Source organism: Perna viridis, chromosome 3 (genome assembly GCF_037379345.1).
Source record: "Perna viridis isolate PV_CMFRI_1.1 ecotype Kerala chromosome 3, ASM3737934v1, whole genome shotgun sequence".
NCBI lineage: Eukaryota > Metazoa > Mollusca > Bivalvia > Mytilida > Mytilidae > Perna > Perna viridis.
In genome coordinates, this window is record NC_142447.1 from 3,845,581 (window position 1) to 3,865,241 (window position 19,661).

Genomic DNA, 19,661 nt, shown 5'->3' on the forward strand with positions numbered 1-19,661 from the left:
TAGTCTGTATTTTAATCCTTGGCGGAGCTAATGGAATAATTTAGAAATTAATTCTCAGGAATATTGGGAAAAAAGCAAACCTCATACATAAATGGTATTTAAACAAAATGAAAATGCATTTTTTGTATCGTTCATACAAATAAATGCTTAAACTTACAAAGTTACACGGATTCTCCACTAGTTTTGTTTTTTTTATCCTTGAATCAACACTGTTACAACTGATTTTGCTACCTGGTCAATCTCCTGTTAGGGAGACAAATTTAGTGTACACGTGGTTTTGTTTACGTTTCTCTCGTTTCACCTGTTCGGTTTACAGGTGAGATAGCAATATGGTTTTAGGTTACATGTATTAAATTTCATTGTAAAAGATGTCGATTATCTTAAGGCGTTGCCTTTCCCTGTTAAAATCGAATCTAATCCGACAGACAACCACCAGAAACGGTTCCAGGCCCATGTCAAGTTTGGACATTTCAGGCATCTATCCCCCCATCGTAACACCTTTCAACAAAGATGAGACCATTGCATATGATAAACTGGAATCTAATATACAGACATGGAATACCATCCCATTTAGAGGTTAGTACAAATAATGAAAAGAGGGTAAAATTACTCCTACAACGTAAGAGGTTGGAATTCCGTTCCTCCATACCCCGACCAAGTCAGAAAATAGCTCGCCAGACAACCTCTAGCACTGCTGGACTAGGGGTAAAATATGAATGGTCATGTTTGGAAGTGGTTGATACAAGATTAATTATTTCCGTTTCTCATGAAGTATCCATGATCTGAACTGAGATTAGAAATTTAATTATTCACTAGGAGCAAGGAGTTAAATACTATAAAGATCCTTGCTAGAAGGTTTAGGCCAGATTATTTATTTTAAAGTTTTTCAGGGCCAGAATATTCTTATACAAGAACTGCCATCCCCTCCCTCAGAATCAAATGGTCATTCTCTTATGATGACTATTTGTCCTCCTTGGTGATAATTAAGTATACAAATGTATCATAAAATAAGATTATGACAGTCAAGTTTTCAAGATCTATATGTGTGTGATTTATCAGAATTTTGAAATATCAAAGAGAAAAACATAAAGATCAAATGAAAGTTGCGTAGCGTTTGCATAAGACTTGACAAGATCATATAAATGTCATGATTATAAATTTGTGAATGCAATGTACAGAATCTGCAAAAAAATAGTAGCCATGACAAATTAACGTTTTTCTTTACACCATTTGTATAAATATGATTATTTACATTATTGGTAAATTGTACTTTTTTTCTTTATGTATTAGACAATTATTTCTCTATCTCTCAATATCTGTCAGAACATTAGTATTGACTGTGTCATCTATAGAGTCTTGAATGAAAATAATATGGTGTAGTCCGAGAATTAATGTAAATGTACACAAATCCTCTTATAAATATTAGATTACTGATAATAAACAGTATAGTTACTTTGATTTTGTTACTTACAGTATCATGTGGATATCTCAACTCGTGCTAACATGCTTGTGAAGATATTCTACATGGTATTGTTAACTTATCGAAATAAAAAAATAACTATTACTCTATAGCTAACATTAAGTATTAGGACAATTACTTGAAAAGACACAGTTTTTAAAGAATAAAAAACTTTATTAATAACATTGATGGTACCTGTTGAAAACTCTATTTTAGGATATGTTGTGCAGGGCTCAAATGGAGAGTATGCTTACCTGACATCTGAGGAGAGAGTAGAAATGGTGAAAAAAGTGGTAGAGTGGGTTGGTGGACAGAAACTTATTATTGCAGGGTCAGGATGTGAATGTAAGCACATCATAGACACATTTTGTAACTTACAATGTGCATGTAGCATATGTACATATGTACATTATGAATATGGTTTGAATATCGTAAGTCAAATATGGCCAAATAGGTGGTTCGAGAACTTTGTGAATTAAGAAATAACTTATACAAAAGCTTTATTTTATGTCAATATTTTAAAACAATATAACATAAGCTCCTGGGAGCTTTTAAAATTGACTTCATATAATGTATATCAATACTTTATCTGCTAAATAGCATAATGTATTATAATTATTTTATTTTCCAGCCACTAGAGATACAATCTATATGACACAGAAGATGGCTGATGCTGGGGCACAAGCAGCACTTGTTGTTACCCCTTTTTATTATAAAGGGGGCATGAATAGTGCTGCATTAATTGACCATTATACTAAGGTAATTTGTCTGTAAACATGCCTTTGGAACCCTTCATATGGGAGACACATACCTGTTAACCTATGGATCAGTTCATGTGGGAGACACATACCTGTTAACATTTGCAACAGTTTATGTGGGAGACACATACCTGTTAACAATTGCAACAGTTTATGTGGGAGACACATACCTGTTAACCTTTGGATCACTTCATGTGGGAGACACATACCTGTTAACCTTTGGAACAGTTCATGTGGGAGACACATACCTGATAACCTTTGGATCAGTTCATGTGGGAGACACATACCTGTTAACCTTTGGAACAGTTTATGTGAGACATTCTCCCCCATTGACACTGTTTTATGTGGGATATTTTTACGTAAAAGCAATTTTTTAGTAAAAATTCAAATATTTAGTATTTTTCACAGAAAATATAATCATTTTAATCAAAATCCTCCAACAAGTCTTACATTTTAGTGTAAAATATTTTAAAAATTGTTTGTTGATTTAGTGGGAGTCTCCCCAAATGTGGGAGGTTTAACAGATCAATTGATATTTCTGCTTAAAACAATTACTCAATACAAAAGGGATTAAATCCAAAAATGTAAAAATACAAAGAAAAGACCTATGTGAAGGAAACTTACATTCTAATATGACATCATATAAACATCAAACAATAAATTAATTTGAGATAAATACTGTAATCTGATTGGTTAAAATAATTTTGTTATAACTCAATGGATAAAAATATCGACACGCCCCTATTCAGTTAAATTCAGAGCTACTGTTCTCATGTTTAAAGATAAAAATATGTTTTGAAATTAAAATTTATAAGAATTGGAAATAATAAAAATTTTGTCTATTGAAAAATAACATGAATTTTCCATGTGCATATTTTGTTTTTTACACTTCGCGCGATAAACAATATGCACATGGAAAATTTATGTTATTTTTCAATAGATAAAATTTTTATTATTGCCAATTCTTAAGTACACTTGATCTGGTAAATGCTTGAAAGGAATAATTTGCCCATATATATACTTGTGGACTGTTGTTAGTTAATTCAAGTACAAGGAGGCATGAAATTATACATCATACATTTTTTTACACTCATGAAAGTCTATCTAAACTGTATTATGAAATTCCTATTGTGATATGACATCCTACAAACTTAAAATAATGTATTAACCTATAACTACCCCTTGGTGATTCAGATGCAGAAGTAGTCTATTTGTCATATTAAAATAGAAATAATTCATATTAGGTATGGTGTAATACTCATTTACACCCAGGTCGGCCTTTATATTTGTATTTTATACCTCGTTGCTCAGTATGAAATAATGAAATAAAAAGACCTAGCCCATGTGTGAATGAGTACAACATCATACCTCATGAATTATTTCTTGCTAGTCCTAAACCAGTAATATTATGCAGTGTACCAGTCAACACAGGGATTAATTTATGCTTATTGTTATTTTAGGTAGCCAATGCTAGTCCTATACCAGTAATATTATACAGTGTACCAGCCAACACAGGGATTGATTTAGCTGCTGATGTTATTGTCAAATTGTCGGAACATAAGAATATCATAGGACTGAAGGATAGTGGAGGGGATGTATGTAAATATTCTACTTTTAGTACCGTTAACGTATTAATTTTCATGATATACTAATTGTAGCTACTTTTGCAGTGGACAGAAAACCGTGAAAATAAGTACCTGCAAAATTGATTTTTAACACCATATAGAGCTAATAATTTTTTGGAAACTGCAAAAATTGATACCTGCTAATGTTTTCACCTGACAGAATTCATGAAAATTAGCAACCATGAAAATTAATACATTTATAGTAATTCAGAGTCTATTTTAATATAAGTTTGATCAAATCTTTTAGTTTAAGAGATCTGATTGTCAGAAAGTTGAATTGATGAAAATTTTTCTGAGATTTGTTAAAGAGTAATCAAGGGAACCAAGGTTATAGAGGTAATCAAAAGATTGCAATCCAGGGACAAAAACCAGACATGGAAAACAGACATACACAACAAAGAACATAAAGTAACTAAAATCATACATACAAAGTAACAAAAGCAAATGAGCAACTCGGACTCCACTAAAAACTGGGAGCATGGACCAGGTGCACTGGTAGGGTAAGCGTCCTCTGCTTTTCTAGAAACATCTGCCAAGTTGCTCATAAAAAGTCAAGTCTGGGGTAGACAAACGAGGGAAGAAAAACTATGACCCGTTGAATAAATCAGTTTTCATGGTGCAGATGGATACACCATAACAATCCACAAGTTCAGGATGACGACCATAAAACTTCTGAAGCAATGACTTCAATCTTGTAGCAACATAACCCTGTTTCAGAAGCCTATTTGTTAGAGTCTAGCCCGATACAAAAAGTCTGCGTAGTTTCAGCAAGATCTGGCATAACGTATGGGTTGTGATATGAATACTCCATACGCAGGTGCTGGAGGGATGTTAAAATGATGTTAGTTTATGGATTTCCTTATTTAGATTTCAGAGTAGCCTCTAAATAACTGAATCTGATTTGGAATTTTAATTCATGGTTTAATTATAAAAAAAAAAAATGTAACCTTCCTAGTGTCAGATGCTAAGGCTTTTTCTATTTAGATCACCTTGAAGCTTTACCTGTGTTTATTTATTGAAAGTAGTACCGCTCTTTTTTAGTTTGCTGTAAATGGTCTCATAATTGAGTTGTTGAATCCTTTTACATGTATTTGAAATGAATTGAATACTGATTTTTACCAACTCTTAATCTTAAATTTCATCAGTTTAACTGGATGTTAGTTAGAAATGCAGTTTTATGTATTATTAATCATTAATCATTATTAGTCATTAAAATGTCTTCCCTAGAATGTCATGGAAACATATTTATTTACTAGCTGTTATTGATATTTTTCCAGACATGTGCATATCTTTTCTATTTAGATCTCCAAAATAGGTCTTGTTGTTCATGCTACTAAAGACAATGACTTCCAAGTATTGGCTGGGTCAGGAAGTTTCCTGTTTCCTGCATATGCTGTTGGTAAGTGACTAAATCTTTAAAAATGATTAAACCTAAACACATATTAACCCTTGCCATGTGGGATCCGTATATACATGTATATAGTCATGGGCTGTTTTCTGATTTTTGGGTTCTGGCAATTTTATTTTTAGCTTTAGAAACCAAAATTTTATTTCATATGTAAGCAGAGTGAATGTGCTGTAAAATAAGGCTTTATTATACAGAGTTTTAGCAAAAATAGGGACTTGACAGCTGAACAAGAGGTTATGAATTAAGAAGGCCACAAAAAATTGTGATTTTTTTAGGGGTAGGGCTCAATTTTCTCCACCTCTAACAACAGCAGAATGGATCCAAAGTGCTTTATTTTACCTGGTTTCTATAGAATAATGATGTCTCTCACCACTCCCACAATGTCAACCCCATATACGAACCACTTCCGGTTTTAACCTAATCTGAAGCCAAAAATTGCCAAAAAATCCTCATTTTTTCTCATAAGTGAACCCTCTGGGGACCCGTGACGTTACACTTATGAGTATAATGAACAATTTTTGGCTAAAATTACCATCAGAGGGAACTAAGCTTTGGAAAAATTGCACTTTGGACACTGTCTTGCCCCTGGTGAGCACCACTTCAGGTGAAAAATGACCAAAAATCACCAAAAATTACCATTTTCAGGCAACAGACCCATTTTCCTATGCATGCCCACCGACCCACCCTTCAATATCCTCCTCACCCCATCCACCGCACCTGGTAATCACCTGCCTTTGACTTATAGAAAACAATCTGCATCAGCACCATGATGCAACTAATTTGCATAAATTTGCAAAATATCGAAATATAGACATTTCTTTCAAACAATTCAGCATGGTGAGTCTTAAAAAAGAAAATATGGCTTAAGCAAATATGTTGATATTGTTATTGTGGACTTGATTATACAAAAATACATTTTAAAAAGGTCAGGTAGAGGGATTAATCTAGATAACTTCATGGAACGGAGCTGACCTTCCCTTGGTTGAATGACCACTACCTGATGAAATGTCTTGGGTATTAGGTAGTGAACTGGACAATAGGGTTTGTAAGTCTCATTCTAGTTTCTGTTTCCCTTCCAAAAATTTCTGATGTAAAATGTATTGAAATATGAAGACTGATCTGCATTTTATTGTTTACTTTCGTGAAATCGAAATGCTGCATCACAATGCAAAATCTTGATTTTATGCTTTTCTTAACATTTTTATCCTGTAGAACTAGATATTTGTCATTTTTTGTTAGTATTTTTTCCTTTAATATTGAGCTCAATGCTATGTTAATGACGAATCTCCTTGCATTTGAATGGTAGATGTCAGACCTATTCTCATGAAACCAGAGTCACATGACGAGACTTACATACTCTATGGACAAAGAGATTTTACTTTCTATCATTTTCTATGTGTTTTAATCTATAAAGTTAGGTAGAAGGTATAAATCTTCTGTCAATTGTCCAATTAACTGCCTCAGTTAATCAGATGATTGTCATGTAATCAAGGTCAGACCAACTCTATTCACTAAAACACTGTAATACACTGTAATGTGTGCTAAAGCATTAAACTGTCATTCAGGTCAAATGCCACTTGTTCCTGGTGTTATCATATCTTAATTTATACATTCAAGAGCTTGCAGAAAACACATAAATCCACACAAATAAAATCTGTGACAGACTTCACATGAAATTCATTGAAATCAAGCCTTCATGAGGATTTCGTGTGAAATTTTAGCATGAAATTCATATTAAGGATGTTCACTGCTCTGTGTAAGAATAACAAGCAGTTTTAAAGGATTTCATCTTTTAAGATCTTTCACGCTAGAACAATATAAGAATATAAGATTGAGAAAAAATGGATGGATCAATGTGTTCTTTTTTGAGATATAAGCATTTGAAATTAAGGAAGGAAAAAGATTTCTCTAGATTTTCCATAAGTTTTGTATTAGTAGGTTTTATCCATTAAAAACACTGAAGAAATAACAAGGATTTCATAAAATCTTTCCAAAAAACATTTTTAGGTGTGCTTAATGATATTGTGGAAAGAAAAGTTGAGGTCACTGGCCAAAAAAAATAATAATACTATGAGATGGATAAAACCAGAGAAGTCTGAAAATCTGACAAAAATGTCTGAACATGAGCAGCAAACATTCTTACATAAATTTCATGTGAAATTCATATTACTTTACATATGAAGCTTGATTCACATGATTTTCAAGTAAACAATATTTGCCTGTGTATATTTTGACAATTAAGTATAAATCTTTGTAAGAATCATGCAAATTCTGTAAAATGTGATACACCCCAAAAAAAAAAAAGATTTTATTTTTGTTATTAAGTTGCTTTATAGGTCTATATGATGAAATGTATAATTTTTCATTCCAATCTGTCTGCTCTTAGGAGATAATTCACATTGAAAATCCAATCGTTTCTACTGTAATTAATAAATCTACCTTAATTTTGAATTTTTCAGTACATTCTATATAATCTGTTTCTCTTATGAACATGAGTTCTATGAAAATCCACATGTTATTTTCTGTTTACTTAAGCATTTGAAACAAAATATCAAAAGTAAAGATATGTAGGCTTTCCAACCTTGTATCAAAATTAACCACGATTAATAGCTAGAATACTACTTAAGTCTTCTTTCAAATTTGTATCGTATGCTTTGATTTATCTTCCATCAGATGATTTTTAAGAATTTGGCCTGTAAAGTTGTGATTAAATGCTATCATTGTAAACTGTTCGAACTCAGATAGTTGGTGTCTAAGTTACTCAATTATTTCTGATTATTTTAGGAAAATGAGATCAAGTCTTTGTAGTGGCACATCAGTGTTACATTACTAAGATGTTAATGTCATTTTCTCATTGATATTTCCCAGGATGTGTAGGAGGGGTACTTGCTGTTGCTAATGTTCTTGGTCAGGCCTGCTGTGATTTAGAAGCACTGTTTAAACAGGGTAAGATGACTGAAGCTAAGGAGCTACAGCACAGACTAATCCAACCCAATATCAATGTAAGTATAGTACATACAAAAAACATGGTGGCCGTTACTTAAAATAGAACTTACATTTGTAGGGGTCAGACAGTAGTCTTTCGCATATTATCTCAAAATCGTTAGGTTTAGCCTAATTCTTTCATATTTTGAAATGATCCTTTTCATAAGGCCTACAAAAGTCTCTAGGGATCAAAGTTATCAGACGACTCCTTGTAAGAGTTATTGCCCTTGAGAGGTAAAAAATGACCTTTTTTTATTTTTTTTACATTTTTCAGCCAATATCTTAAAAACTGTGATAGAAAGAAATTTTCAATTGCTGAAATGATCCTTTTGATAAGTCCTACCAAAGTCTTTTTGAGTAAAAATTGTTGGACAATTGTTGGTGATTCAAGCTCCTGGGAGTCTCTTGTTTGCTTAACATATCTCCAAAACCGTTAGATTTAGCCAAATTCTTTCATTTGCGGAAATGATCCTTATTGTATGGCCTACTAAAATCTTCAGGGATCAAAGTTGTCATATGACTCATTGTAAGGGTTATAGCCCTTGAAAGATGAAAAATGGCTGTTTTTTTAAGTTTTCAGCCATCATTTTGAAAACTATAATAGATGGAAAGTTGCTGAAATGATCCTTATGATAAGTCCTACCAATGTCTTCTTGAGTCAAAATTTTTGGACAACTTGTAAGGGTAAGGGTAAGGGACACAACTCTTAAAAATCATTGGAACGTTTGTATTCAGCATTTTACATTAATCTTATGTAAGCATCTACTTAACTTGGATTCATTTTATTCTGTTTCAAATGAAAGCTTGAGAGGCTTTGGTGAAATTGAATATAATACAAATGTATCACTGATTTCTTGAGTTATGTCCCTTACCCTAGGTCTAATTCAAGAAAATAAGTGAAAAAAATATTTATAAAACTGATCCTACTAAGGAGGTTAGTCATGCCATCATGACTAGGGAGGGATAGTTAGTTTTCCTTGCTTTTTGTTATCCAAATAACCTGACACCTTAGCCATGCTGACATGACTAACCCTTTAGTAAGGGTTAGTTTTACAAATTACTTTTTTGTCATTTTCTAAATGCCAAAATAATTCCAAGTTAAAATAATACCTTGTTTTAAATTTCATCTTACAAACTCTTTTCTCCCCTAGTTATACCAAGTAAGCAGCATTGAATTACCATAGCAACTACTGGTACACTGGTACATTATTGTAAAAAAAAATTGAGGTACATTTTGAAAGTCAAAAACATAGATTTCTCTCATTTTATAAACAGAACCATGAAGATACTCTTAAATGGTAGCTTTGATGTGCATTATACTGAATTTGCTTTGATTAAAAAAAGATTCCTTTATTGTTAATAAACAACTTCCACACTTTTAATATGTATAGTGTTTTCAGTACATTTCAGAATATGCCACTTCATATAATGTTGATTTGTGTTCATTTGGTGAATTTGTATATCCTATAAATAAAGTTCCTTGAAAACTGAATGACACTGAATACAATCTATTTAAGCCAGTATTTTTTGTGTCAAAGTATGTCAGAGAATCTCCTTCATTATTAAGCAAAAATAAAATGCATGTGTTTGCATCACTGACCAAAACATTGTGTGAAGGTGTTCAGGCTATTCCTTTTGGATTAAAAAGTATACTTTTCTGATGAATATTGGAATGTCCTCGGAAGGTTGCAAAGACTTCTCCTTTCCTTTCCAGAACAATTATTCTACCACTCTCATTGGGTAACCAACCTACAACAAAGATATTTTCCCTCCTTGTACTTATTATATCTCTTGGGTTGTTAAATATCTTTTTATCCTTTATATACTCCTATGTTCTTTCTTGTTCTCCTCCTTCATTCATCATAATCACCACATGTCTCCCATTTTTATAAAAAGCTTCTTCAGAACAACGAGCACCCACTAGGATTTTGTTGTCATCAGTTGTATGAACTGCAGTGATTATATATTATTTATTAAGTTCTCAATCAGACCTCCAACATCATTCATGATTTTTATTTTAGATGTTTTATCTGCTAAAAGGACACTATTATTAGGCAACTGAATCATACTGAAAATTGTTTTTGTGTCACTTTTAATTATATTATTTGTTTCATTTTTCAGAATTTGCACATGACTGACCTGTATTTTTTGTGTGTTGGGGAAATACCCAGACAACAAAAAAGAAACTTCATCACTGAAAACTTTTACTAGATAAATACTTGAGAGACCAGTATTAAACTATCTCTTTACTTTTAAATTTATGCTTTCAATATTTGTAGGATTGGCATCTAATGTTCCAAAATAACTTTGGGTTATTTCTCCTGAAGTGAATAAAAGAACACAGGGATAAATGGAAAATGAGGAGTTTGGTGTCTCCTTGGACTCCTGAAGTATGGTTTCTACCTCCTTTAAAAACTTGGCAGCATTTTTTTCTTTGATAGCCTCCAGATACCTCCTGGAGTTTTCTTTGATACTCTGTATAGCTTGGTCGTTTTTAGTTTGTTCTTCTAAACTGTCACTTTTTATGGAATTATTTTGTTTCATTGCTTTTGTTTTAAGTTTTTCTGCATACTTCTCTCCTGTTTTACTCCATTCAATTTTCTGATCTTCAATTGTCTGTAAAAGTGTTTCATATTTTTCAAGTTCAGCACCTTGTACATGACAAACCAGTTTCTTCTTCTCGTATAATTTACTTTCTTGAATTTCAATGTCCTTGATTTTTTTCACTAATCTTTTGAAATGTGTTTTGGTAGTATTGCTTTATCTCAATGAATTTATGTCCAGAATGGTCATTCGCTATACATGTTGGACAGACCAGTATTTTACAATCAGGACAAAAAAGGCAACTCATTTGATTCACATGTTGTTGGCATTTGATTTTTTCGAAATTCAGGTTGACTTCCAATATCTTCGTTAGCACTTAATCTCACTTCCTTTATATTTATTATCCTATGGTCTTTAGCTTTTTTGAACTTTGGGTGGATCTTTTCGTAGCAGTTCATACACATCAACAGGCATTTCCATTCCAGTTTTTCATTCACTTCACAGATTTGACAAGAAATCATATTTTGAGCTTCTACAGCCGGTGCAAGGGCAACCATTTTGAAGTAGTCAATGTTAAATTTTTAAACTAAAGAATCAGCCAATGGGTGGTACATCATTTTCCCCAATTTATTCATCTTTGCCTAAAATATATTCAGTACATTTAGAAAACAACCAAAAAGCTATTTGAGTTTATCCTGAAGCATCTGTGATGTAGATATTTTTGACTGCTTATATAGGGAAAGAGTGCAGAAAATTTTCCCACCATATTTCCGTAGTGCATTTCAACTAAATTTGACATCAATATTTAAGAAAGGCAATTTTACCAACACTTTGATGGTTATTTCTGGTGGTTATCAGGTTAAATCAATTGGTTAATGCAATAAAATCTCTGCATTTTTCTCCTTCATGTGCCACACCTTATATACATTTTTCCTGATTCTTAGACAGAAGTACATAAGCTTCCAAGTAAGCTGTTATAAATTGTTGAGTGGAAACCTAAGACTTTTGTTATCTTCAACAGGTTACAAAGAAGTATGGAGTGCCAGGCCTGAAAGCATCTATGGAATGGTTTGATTACTATGGAGGGCCAACAAGATCACCTCTCCAGAAGCTACCACAAGCTGATGTTGATGCTCTGAGGAAAATATTTGAAAAATGTGGATTTTTATCTTGATTTTTTTTATAATATGTAATTATTGTGGTATTTATAACTATAGTGGCGTGTTATGAACATATTTATTGTACTTTTATACTGATTAAATTCATTATATTTGCAACTGTACATTCAGAAACTATTGTTAACACTTGTTATTTAAGTGCTGTATGGGTTTTTTTATTTTATGATATTGATCTGATAGCAATTGTAACTAGTCCATTTTCATATAAATGAAGTGCAACTCATTTAAGATAGTTTTTCAAAGGGAGGTAACCTAGTTTGCAGTCTCATTGGGGAAAGGAAGAGCAGTTTACATTTTTCTTTGAAACTTTAGCTGTTTTCACTTTGGTTATTACTTAAATGGCTTGAAATAAATTATTTAAAAATATCCAAATACTTAATTACCACAGCTCCAGTAAATAAAATATATGTATTTGAAGTCTTTTATTGTCCGTTGCTCCAATATTGGACTGTAAACAAGTCTGGTCTCACTAATGACTTCCCGGTCAAATGGCCACCCCCTTATGTAGTACCAGAAACACACCGAACCTAGATCTATGCATTGTAAGTGCATAATTTGTTTGTATGTTGAACAAAAGTAGACAAAATAAAGCTGAGAATGTGTACTTAAAAATCATATTTGTAATTTACTACAAAAGTGTATGGATATTGTTTACATGTGTGAGTAATTTGCCTCCTGCTGTCAATTAGCAGAAAAGGTAAAAATGTGGATTTTCAGTATTATTATACAAGTAAATTTTGTGAAGGATTTCTGCAATCATCATACCATTAGCATTATGATTTTAAAAGCCTTATCTTCCAAGCTTCGCAATGGTATGCAATTTCAAGATGTCATTTGTTGTTGGAATTCACAGGAAACTTCGAAAATTACTTTTTTAATATGTAAAGTAATAGAAACGTTAGAAGTGGTTAGTGAGACTTCTGTAAGGTTATAGAGTTACTTCCCTTTGCTTAAAATTTTGAAAATGGAAGTCATAGATGGGAATATAAAAAAGGTCTAATGTAACATGTTGCAAAGGGTATTTTAGTTGACCTTTCAACTTCTTCCCATAGCTTACAAGAATGTTTTTTTGAAAGAGGATGCCATTGATAATAATGAAGAAAAGTTGTGTAAAATTCATATTTTTGCCAGAAGCATTATGTGAGAATCCAACTTCTTGGTTTAGTATTTGTTTTACTGTTCAGTTAATGACATGGTACAAAATTTCTTCCCTGTTGTCACCATCGAAAGATTTTCTTTTGTCTTATTGGAGAAAAAACAGGAATTGATTGTTTACATGTAGTAAAATGGCTCTAGTAAATATTTTACAGAATAACAAATTCACTTGGTCTTTCACTATGCCTTTTGTGAGTACCATTTCGAGTAGGCAAAACAATTCTATTCCATCAAAGTCCTTCAAGGTTTTTTGATTTCAAAGATTTTTTTTACTGTTGTCTCTGTCAAAAACCCTTCAAAACCTTTATCAAAGAAAACATCAGAGAAAACCAATAGATAGGAACAACAGGATCTGAAAATACAGTAATCAGATTAAAAATGATATGACTTGCTTGTTAATTTCTCTAGTCTCTTATATTTTTTTCTCTTATGTAATATTACAAATTGAAGTCTGTATGTTATGCCAGAATTAGTCATGTTAATCTTAGATTTATGTAGAACTTGTTTTCTTATCAACTGATGTAACATTAATTGATTTTTTTAGTTGCACTTGTTAAGTTTCAACACATTTTTTAATGTAAGCCAATTTATAAGTGATCTTCACTATATAATTTTTTAAATACTTATCATATATCAACACTTAAGAACAATTCTGTGTAAGAATCGGGCAATGGGTGGCACATCATAATTTGTAATTTGGTCTTTTTTGCCTCAAATATATTCATTACATTTAGAAAAAAACTGACAAGCTTTTTAAATTTATCCTGAAACATCTGTGATGTAGATATTTTTTGACTGCTTTTATAAAGAAAAAGTTTGGGAAAATTTTACTGCCATTTTTCTATATTGCATTTCAGCTAAATTTGACCTATCGGTATAATAAAAAGGCAACTTATACAAACACTTTGATGGTTATTTCTGGAGGTTATTAGGTATAAATTCTTGGTTAATGCAATAAAATCCCTTTATGTGCCACACCTTATACACATTTTGCCTGATTTCTAGGCAGAGAAGGATAAGAATTTCTGACATTTCCTTGTTAGTGTATTTCTGTGTATGCATAATATTTAATAAATGTTTTTTTCACTTTGCTGTTGTTTAAGTATGCTTATAAATTGCCAAGTTTTAAGATGTCTGAAAAAGTGTATAATTCACCAAAGAACATGTTACTTTTTTAAGTAACAATATATATTTCTGAACTAAACATATTCATTTGAATTTCTAATATAAAAAAACATTTTTGTAATGTTAGAAATGATTTTCTAATATTAAAAAATGAATTTGTTATCTTCAATTACTATTTTTTTTAATATTAGAAACTTATTTTCTTATATTACAAATTCATTTCCTAATACATGTATTACAAAATGTGTGATGTTTTATAATAATACTAAATCAGGAATTTGTAATATTACAAAATGCATTTTTAAAATTACAAAATGAATTTCTAATATTGGAAGAATGATTTTGTAATGTTAAAATTTTATTTTCTAATATTACAAAATATTGATTTTTGTTCACTTTTTTGCCCTATATACTATAATTATACTCCCACTCATTGAGTGGGTGGTATATTAGAATCATGTATTTCTTCCAGCATTCCAACTGTCTGTCAGAATTATGTTGAAATTATCTTGGCTTCAAATGGATAAATTCATTTCAAATTGGGTGTGTAGGGCATATGTTGTTAGCAATCAGATCTTAACTTCCTGTTTCGTGGGACTTTACCATATAGAATAGTAGAGAAAATTTTCGTCACAAAAATCTCTGCTCCCATTCTATGGATTGCTTTTGAATTTGTTATGTGGATTAATAAAGATGGATCATATTTTCTAAGTGATTTTGGTTGCCCCACTTCCTGTATGAGTGGGGGTATACAACAATGCATTCAACTTGTACTTGTTTTCATGGGCACTGTAATTATATTTATTTTTGTGGTGTTTTTATTTCCACTATTTTTTTAAGTGCAAAAAATACTACCAGAGAAATCAATTATGAAATGCAAATCATTCTTTAAGACTGGAAAAAAATGATACCCTCAAATATGCTAAAATTTGCAATCTTGAAATTATTACTTATTATTTGTATTAAAGTTCACCACATATTGAAAGTTACCACATGTATTTGTGTGTATTTATTTTCGCAAATAATGACTAATCGTTAACTTTTTAATATTAGAAAACACCCATTTTTGTCCACTTTGGCTTGCCATAAAAATCAGTCACATTTCTTAATATTACAAAATGATTTTTTAATATTAAAAAAAATCGTTAGTAAGTACAACAAATCCATTCTCTAATACTGGAAAATCAATTTCTTAAATTCAAAAATCGTTTTTAATATTAGAATTCAATTGAATTTCTTAATATTTAAAAAGGGTTTTGTGATATTTGAAATCAAATTTGTAATATTAAAAAATCATTTTTTTTATGTTAGAAGAAACCCCATTTTTGTCCACTTTGGCTTGCAATAAGTACACATATAGTAGCAATATGAACCGGTAATGAATATGTTAACAAGAAAAGAAGCAACAGAACAAGGATGAGGACAAGTAATCCTATGATCCACCATTTATAAATCCTCCATATGATGTGTTTAAACTAATAGCCAGAAGGAGGAGGTTTCTGGACACCTGAAAAATTGAAACAATATCATTATCCCTTTTTCTTCATGGGGTTCAGCTGATGTATCATTTTTTACACGATTCCAGCCAAAAGATCAAAATGTCTTAGATTTTCAAATTTAGTTCCAAAATGCTCAAACTTGGTGGAAGTATATATATTAACTGACAAAGCGTCTTTATTAATTAAGTTGTGGCGACTGGTTCATGGTGACCATGGAGACAGCAGGGGACCTCAAAGGGGCAGAAAAATGCATTTTTTGACAATTTTGAAATTGGCTTTAAAAACCTTTAAAAATCACTGATATGATCAAAAACCTGCTTATTTAAACATAAAATATATCCATTGAAGATTTTTTGCGCTATTTGACAAAGCTGTAAGACCTCCAGATTTTCCTGTCAGAACACAAAAATCCCTCCTGCCATTGTTAATTTCAGCTGATGTGTGATTTTTTTTTTTAGATTTCGAATTTGACATTTTCAACTATGTGTAAGTTACATTATCAGTAAAAATAAAATGATTTCCTGTTTTGGGACAACTGCTTCTAAACTGTTCAGGGAAATTTGACTCAAGGGATATTGATTAAATTTTATAAGAAGGTTTTGCATTATGAAGACAGGGCTTTATAAGGAGACAGTCCAAATTAAGTGCTTTAGATGTTATAACCTCTTAATCACAGCTCTTTTCTAAAATGATTTCCAGTGAACTTTGGGGTTGGATATAATATGAGCTATAAGGAATATAGTTTTTGTCAGGGGACTACAAATGGAGGTGATCCAAGGTAAGGGTTTTAACATTTTAGATAGGGTAATTAATTTTGTTATCTCATTCACATTATGCCTAGTGTGCATAAGCTGATAGCTTTTATAATTACATTTTGCTCATATTTCACATTTTTCATTTTTGGAAATTTAGATTTGTTTTATTTTAAACTGTTCTCTCAAGACTGAGTATCTCTGCTTCATTGTATTTTGCATTTTTATTTCCCTATTTCAAGATCTACTCACTCATAGTCCATGGGTTGGGAGGGTTTACCTTGCCCCAACCCCCACTCATCAACTTCATGGTGATTTTTAGGTACCTTTATATCCCCATTACTGAATCAATTTGTCTTCAAAGAATATTATCGGATTCTTTTTCAGAATAAGCCTATATTTGTATCCCACTGGGTCAAAAAGCCAAGATTTTTGTGACTCAATTATTTAGGCATTTAAGCCTTCCTGGAGCATCATGTGTAAACAAACTAAACAGATTTAGGTATCATCAGGTAGCCTAATACCACAGCTTTACAATGGCACCAAGAAAGTTGCGGTAACACTTACAGGTTTTTTAGTAAAATGAAGAAAACAAATGTACCCCAGCCAACAGAAATATCGCCTAAATTGATATATTTTTCAATGTCAAAACCCATAGAGTATTTATTCTTCAGTAAAAATGGGTTATTTTGGTATTTTCTGTTTAGTATTATCACAATTAGTACTTATGGAGTTCTTTTGATGATTTTCAGAATTTACCAAAAACTGCAAGTTCTTTGGGGGTAGATGCGATGTATTAAATCCCCGAAACTAGGGTTGTTTAACGATGATATGTTATCTGTACAGCGGAAACTGAGATTAAAGGATCTAGCTAAACGATATTCTTTCTTTCGGATCAGATCAGCTATAAAGACAGTCTTTTAAGAGTGAAGGAATTGGTCAGCAAGTAGAGGGGCACAGTTTGTCCCCATTGGAAATGCCGACCGTTGAAACACGCGTCCACCACACTGGACAAATATGTTGTCGATAAAAAATTCCAGCATTTTAAAAACATTTTTTCTGTATATTTAAAAGACGATTTGGAATGGTTTTTACAAAGTATGAGGAATCTTTACCAAGAACTATATATTTGTATCTAGGAGTACCATCGTTTTTTTGGAGAAACAACGATGTATAATGTTTTGAGTCGGGATTTTATCCGAGTAGGGGGAATACAAGTATAGTGCTGAAAAATCATAGGCCATATTTCTATTATATTCTGATAATAATTTTGAGTTGAGAGTCTGTAAAAGATCTTTCGAATTTTTCAGGATCCACATTGAATTAATACCACTACGGGAGTAACAAGTGTTGTGATAGACTGGAGACCTCTTTGACAGCTGTACGTATAGAAGTTAAAAGTTTTGAAAGAGGTTTGGTGGTACATTTTGCAGATCCAGCTAAGTAACGTTTTTTGTATGGATTTTTTGTGGAGTTTAGAAATCCAGTACAAAGACGGTAAATCACGATCGTCGTCTTTGGTAGAGAGACCAAAAGAAAATAGCACAGATTTATAGTTTTCTACCACTATTTCTTCTTTGGAGAGTGTAGTGGCAGTATAGGTCTCATCACTGCTATTATTTTATACGTCTACCTATTAATATACACTGGGTGTAATACCTTTTGCAGACGAAAACAATAACCAGACATAAAAGTATTTGTATAAGTATTTATTGTAAATGGAGATGTTTATGTGTTCAAGCTACACTACTAATCACAGAATTGAAAAGAAAACTTTTTCTTCTCTTGTTGTTAGTTTTTTTTTCAATACATTTCAGAATAGTCCACCTCATACAAATTATATTTCTGTTCAATGTCTTCGTCTTCAGTAAACGAACATCCAATAAATAAAGTACCTTGAACACTGAATGACAAAGATGACATGTTACATATACCAACATCTTTTGCATTGAAGTATGTCAGAGGAGTTCCTAGATTATGAAGCAAAATCAAAGTGTTTGTGGCCCTATCATTAACCAATATATTGTCTGATTGTGTTCGGGCTATGCCTCTTGGATTAAAAAGTTTTCCATCCTTATGGATACTGGTATGTCCACAGAAGGTTTCCAAGACTTCTCCTTTCCTTTCCAGAACAATTATTCTTCCCGTCTTATTGGATAACCAATCTACAACAAAGATATTCCCCCTCTTTGTACTTGTTATATCTCTTGGGTTGTTAAATATCTGTACATCCTTTATATACTCCCATGCTCTTTCTTGCTCCCCTTCTTCATTCATCATAATCACCACATGTCTCCCGTCTTCATAGTAAAATTCGTCAGAACGAGCACCCACAACAATTTTGTGGTCTGCAGTAACATGTACTGCAGTGATAATGAGAGAGCCTACATTATATATTGAGTCATGAGGGCTTCCGGCACTTTTGATAATTTTCAATGTTGATGTTTTGTCTGCTATTAGGACTTCATCATTGTGTAGCGAAGTCATGCTGTACACTAATACATTTTCAGTTTTAGGTTACAGACCACCAATTCAACCAATGAGCATTTGGAACGTACGCAAAAATAGTCCTACGCAGAAATTACCCCTGTTCCTCATAGTGCTGTGAAAAAAGTTCTCATCTTATTTAAAAAATTTAAACAGTTTCTGAAAGGAAAAACATTTCTGTACATTTTATAGGTGCATTTTGCTTCTTGTGATGTGAAGCCTAATCTCCATAATGATTTTTAAATATACCCCTGACTTGTGAAAACACTGGGATTTCCCATGCTATTTATAGACCCTTCACTTCCGGTGACCAGTACTGCACTGCAAGTCTGCTAACCCCACATGCCATTCTGAGGATTGTGAGCTGACATATGTAGAATCATGCTGATATATAGTCCTCTGCAGGTTAAAGTTAAGGTAAAGTCCAGAGAAGCCATTGAATATTGTGAAATTAGCATAGAAGCCTATGGGAAGTGGAATTAGTGGTTTTTAGCCTTAAGCTGAAGCCATGGCAAAATGAAAAGTTTCTTGAAATAGCTTTAAACTACTAGAAGATCTTGTTAACTTTGCCATGAGAGGAATACACTACAAAAATCCTTCAAAATATGCATTTTTTTAAGTTATAGGTCCAAATTATGGAAAATTGGTCTTTTTGACTGATTTTTATGTCCTATCTTGTAAAAAGT

General features: G+C 32.0%; 2 protein-coding genes and 1 pseudogene across 2 annotated transcripts in view; 1 reads left to right on the forward strand and 2 right to left on the reverse strand.

Annotated features, from left to right (window-relative positions):
- The first annotated feature begins 261 nt into the window (after positions 1–261).
- LOC148620705 (4-hydroxy-2-oxoglutarate aldolase, mitochondrial-like) lies at positions 262–14,201 on the forward strand. The gene is made up of 7 exons (XM_088574421.1): positions 262–576; positions 1,676–1,804; positions 2,091–2,218; positions 3,678–3,812; positions 5,145–5,241; positions 8,119–8,252; positions 11,801–14,201. The coding sequence occupies exons 1-7, from the start codon at positions 369–371 to the stop codon at positions 11,951–11,953; spliced, it is 984 nt and encodes a 327-aa protein (XP_088430547.1). The 5' UTR covers positions 262–368; the 3' UTR covers positions 11,954–14,201.
- Positions 9,510–11,336, reverse strand: LOC148620706 (uncharacterized; annotated as a pseudogene).
- Positions 14,202–17,246: 3,045 nt separating the features above from the next.
- LOC148620707 (uncharacterized) overlaps positions 17,247–19,661 on the reverse strand; it is a 36,449-nt gene continuing 34,034 nt past the window's right edge. The window contains exon 2 of the mRNA XM_088574442.1: positions 17,247–18,997. Within this exon, the coding sequence (XP_088430568.1) occupies positions 18,292–18,997 (706 nt within the window). The 3' untranslated portion in view covers positions 17,247–18,291. The remainder of the gene's footprint in view (positions 18,998–19,661) is intronic.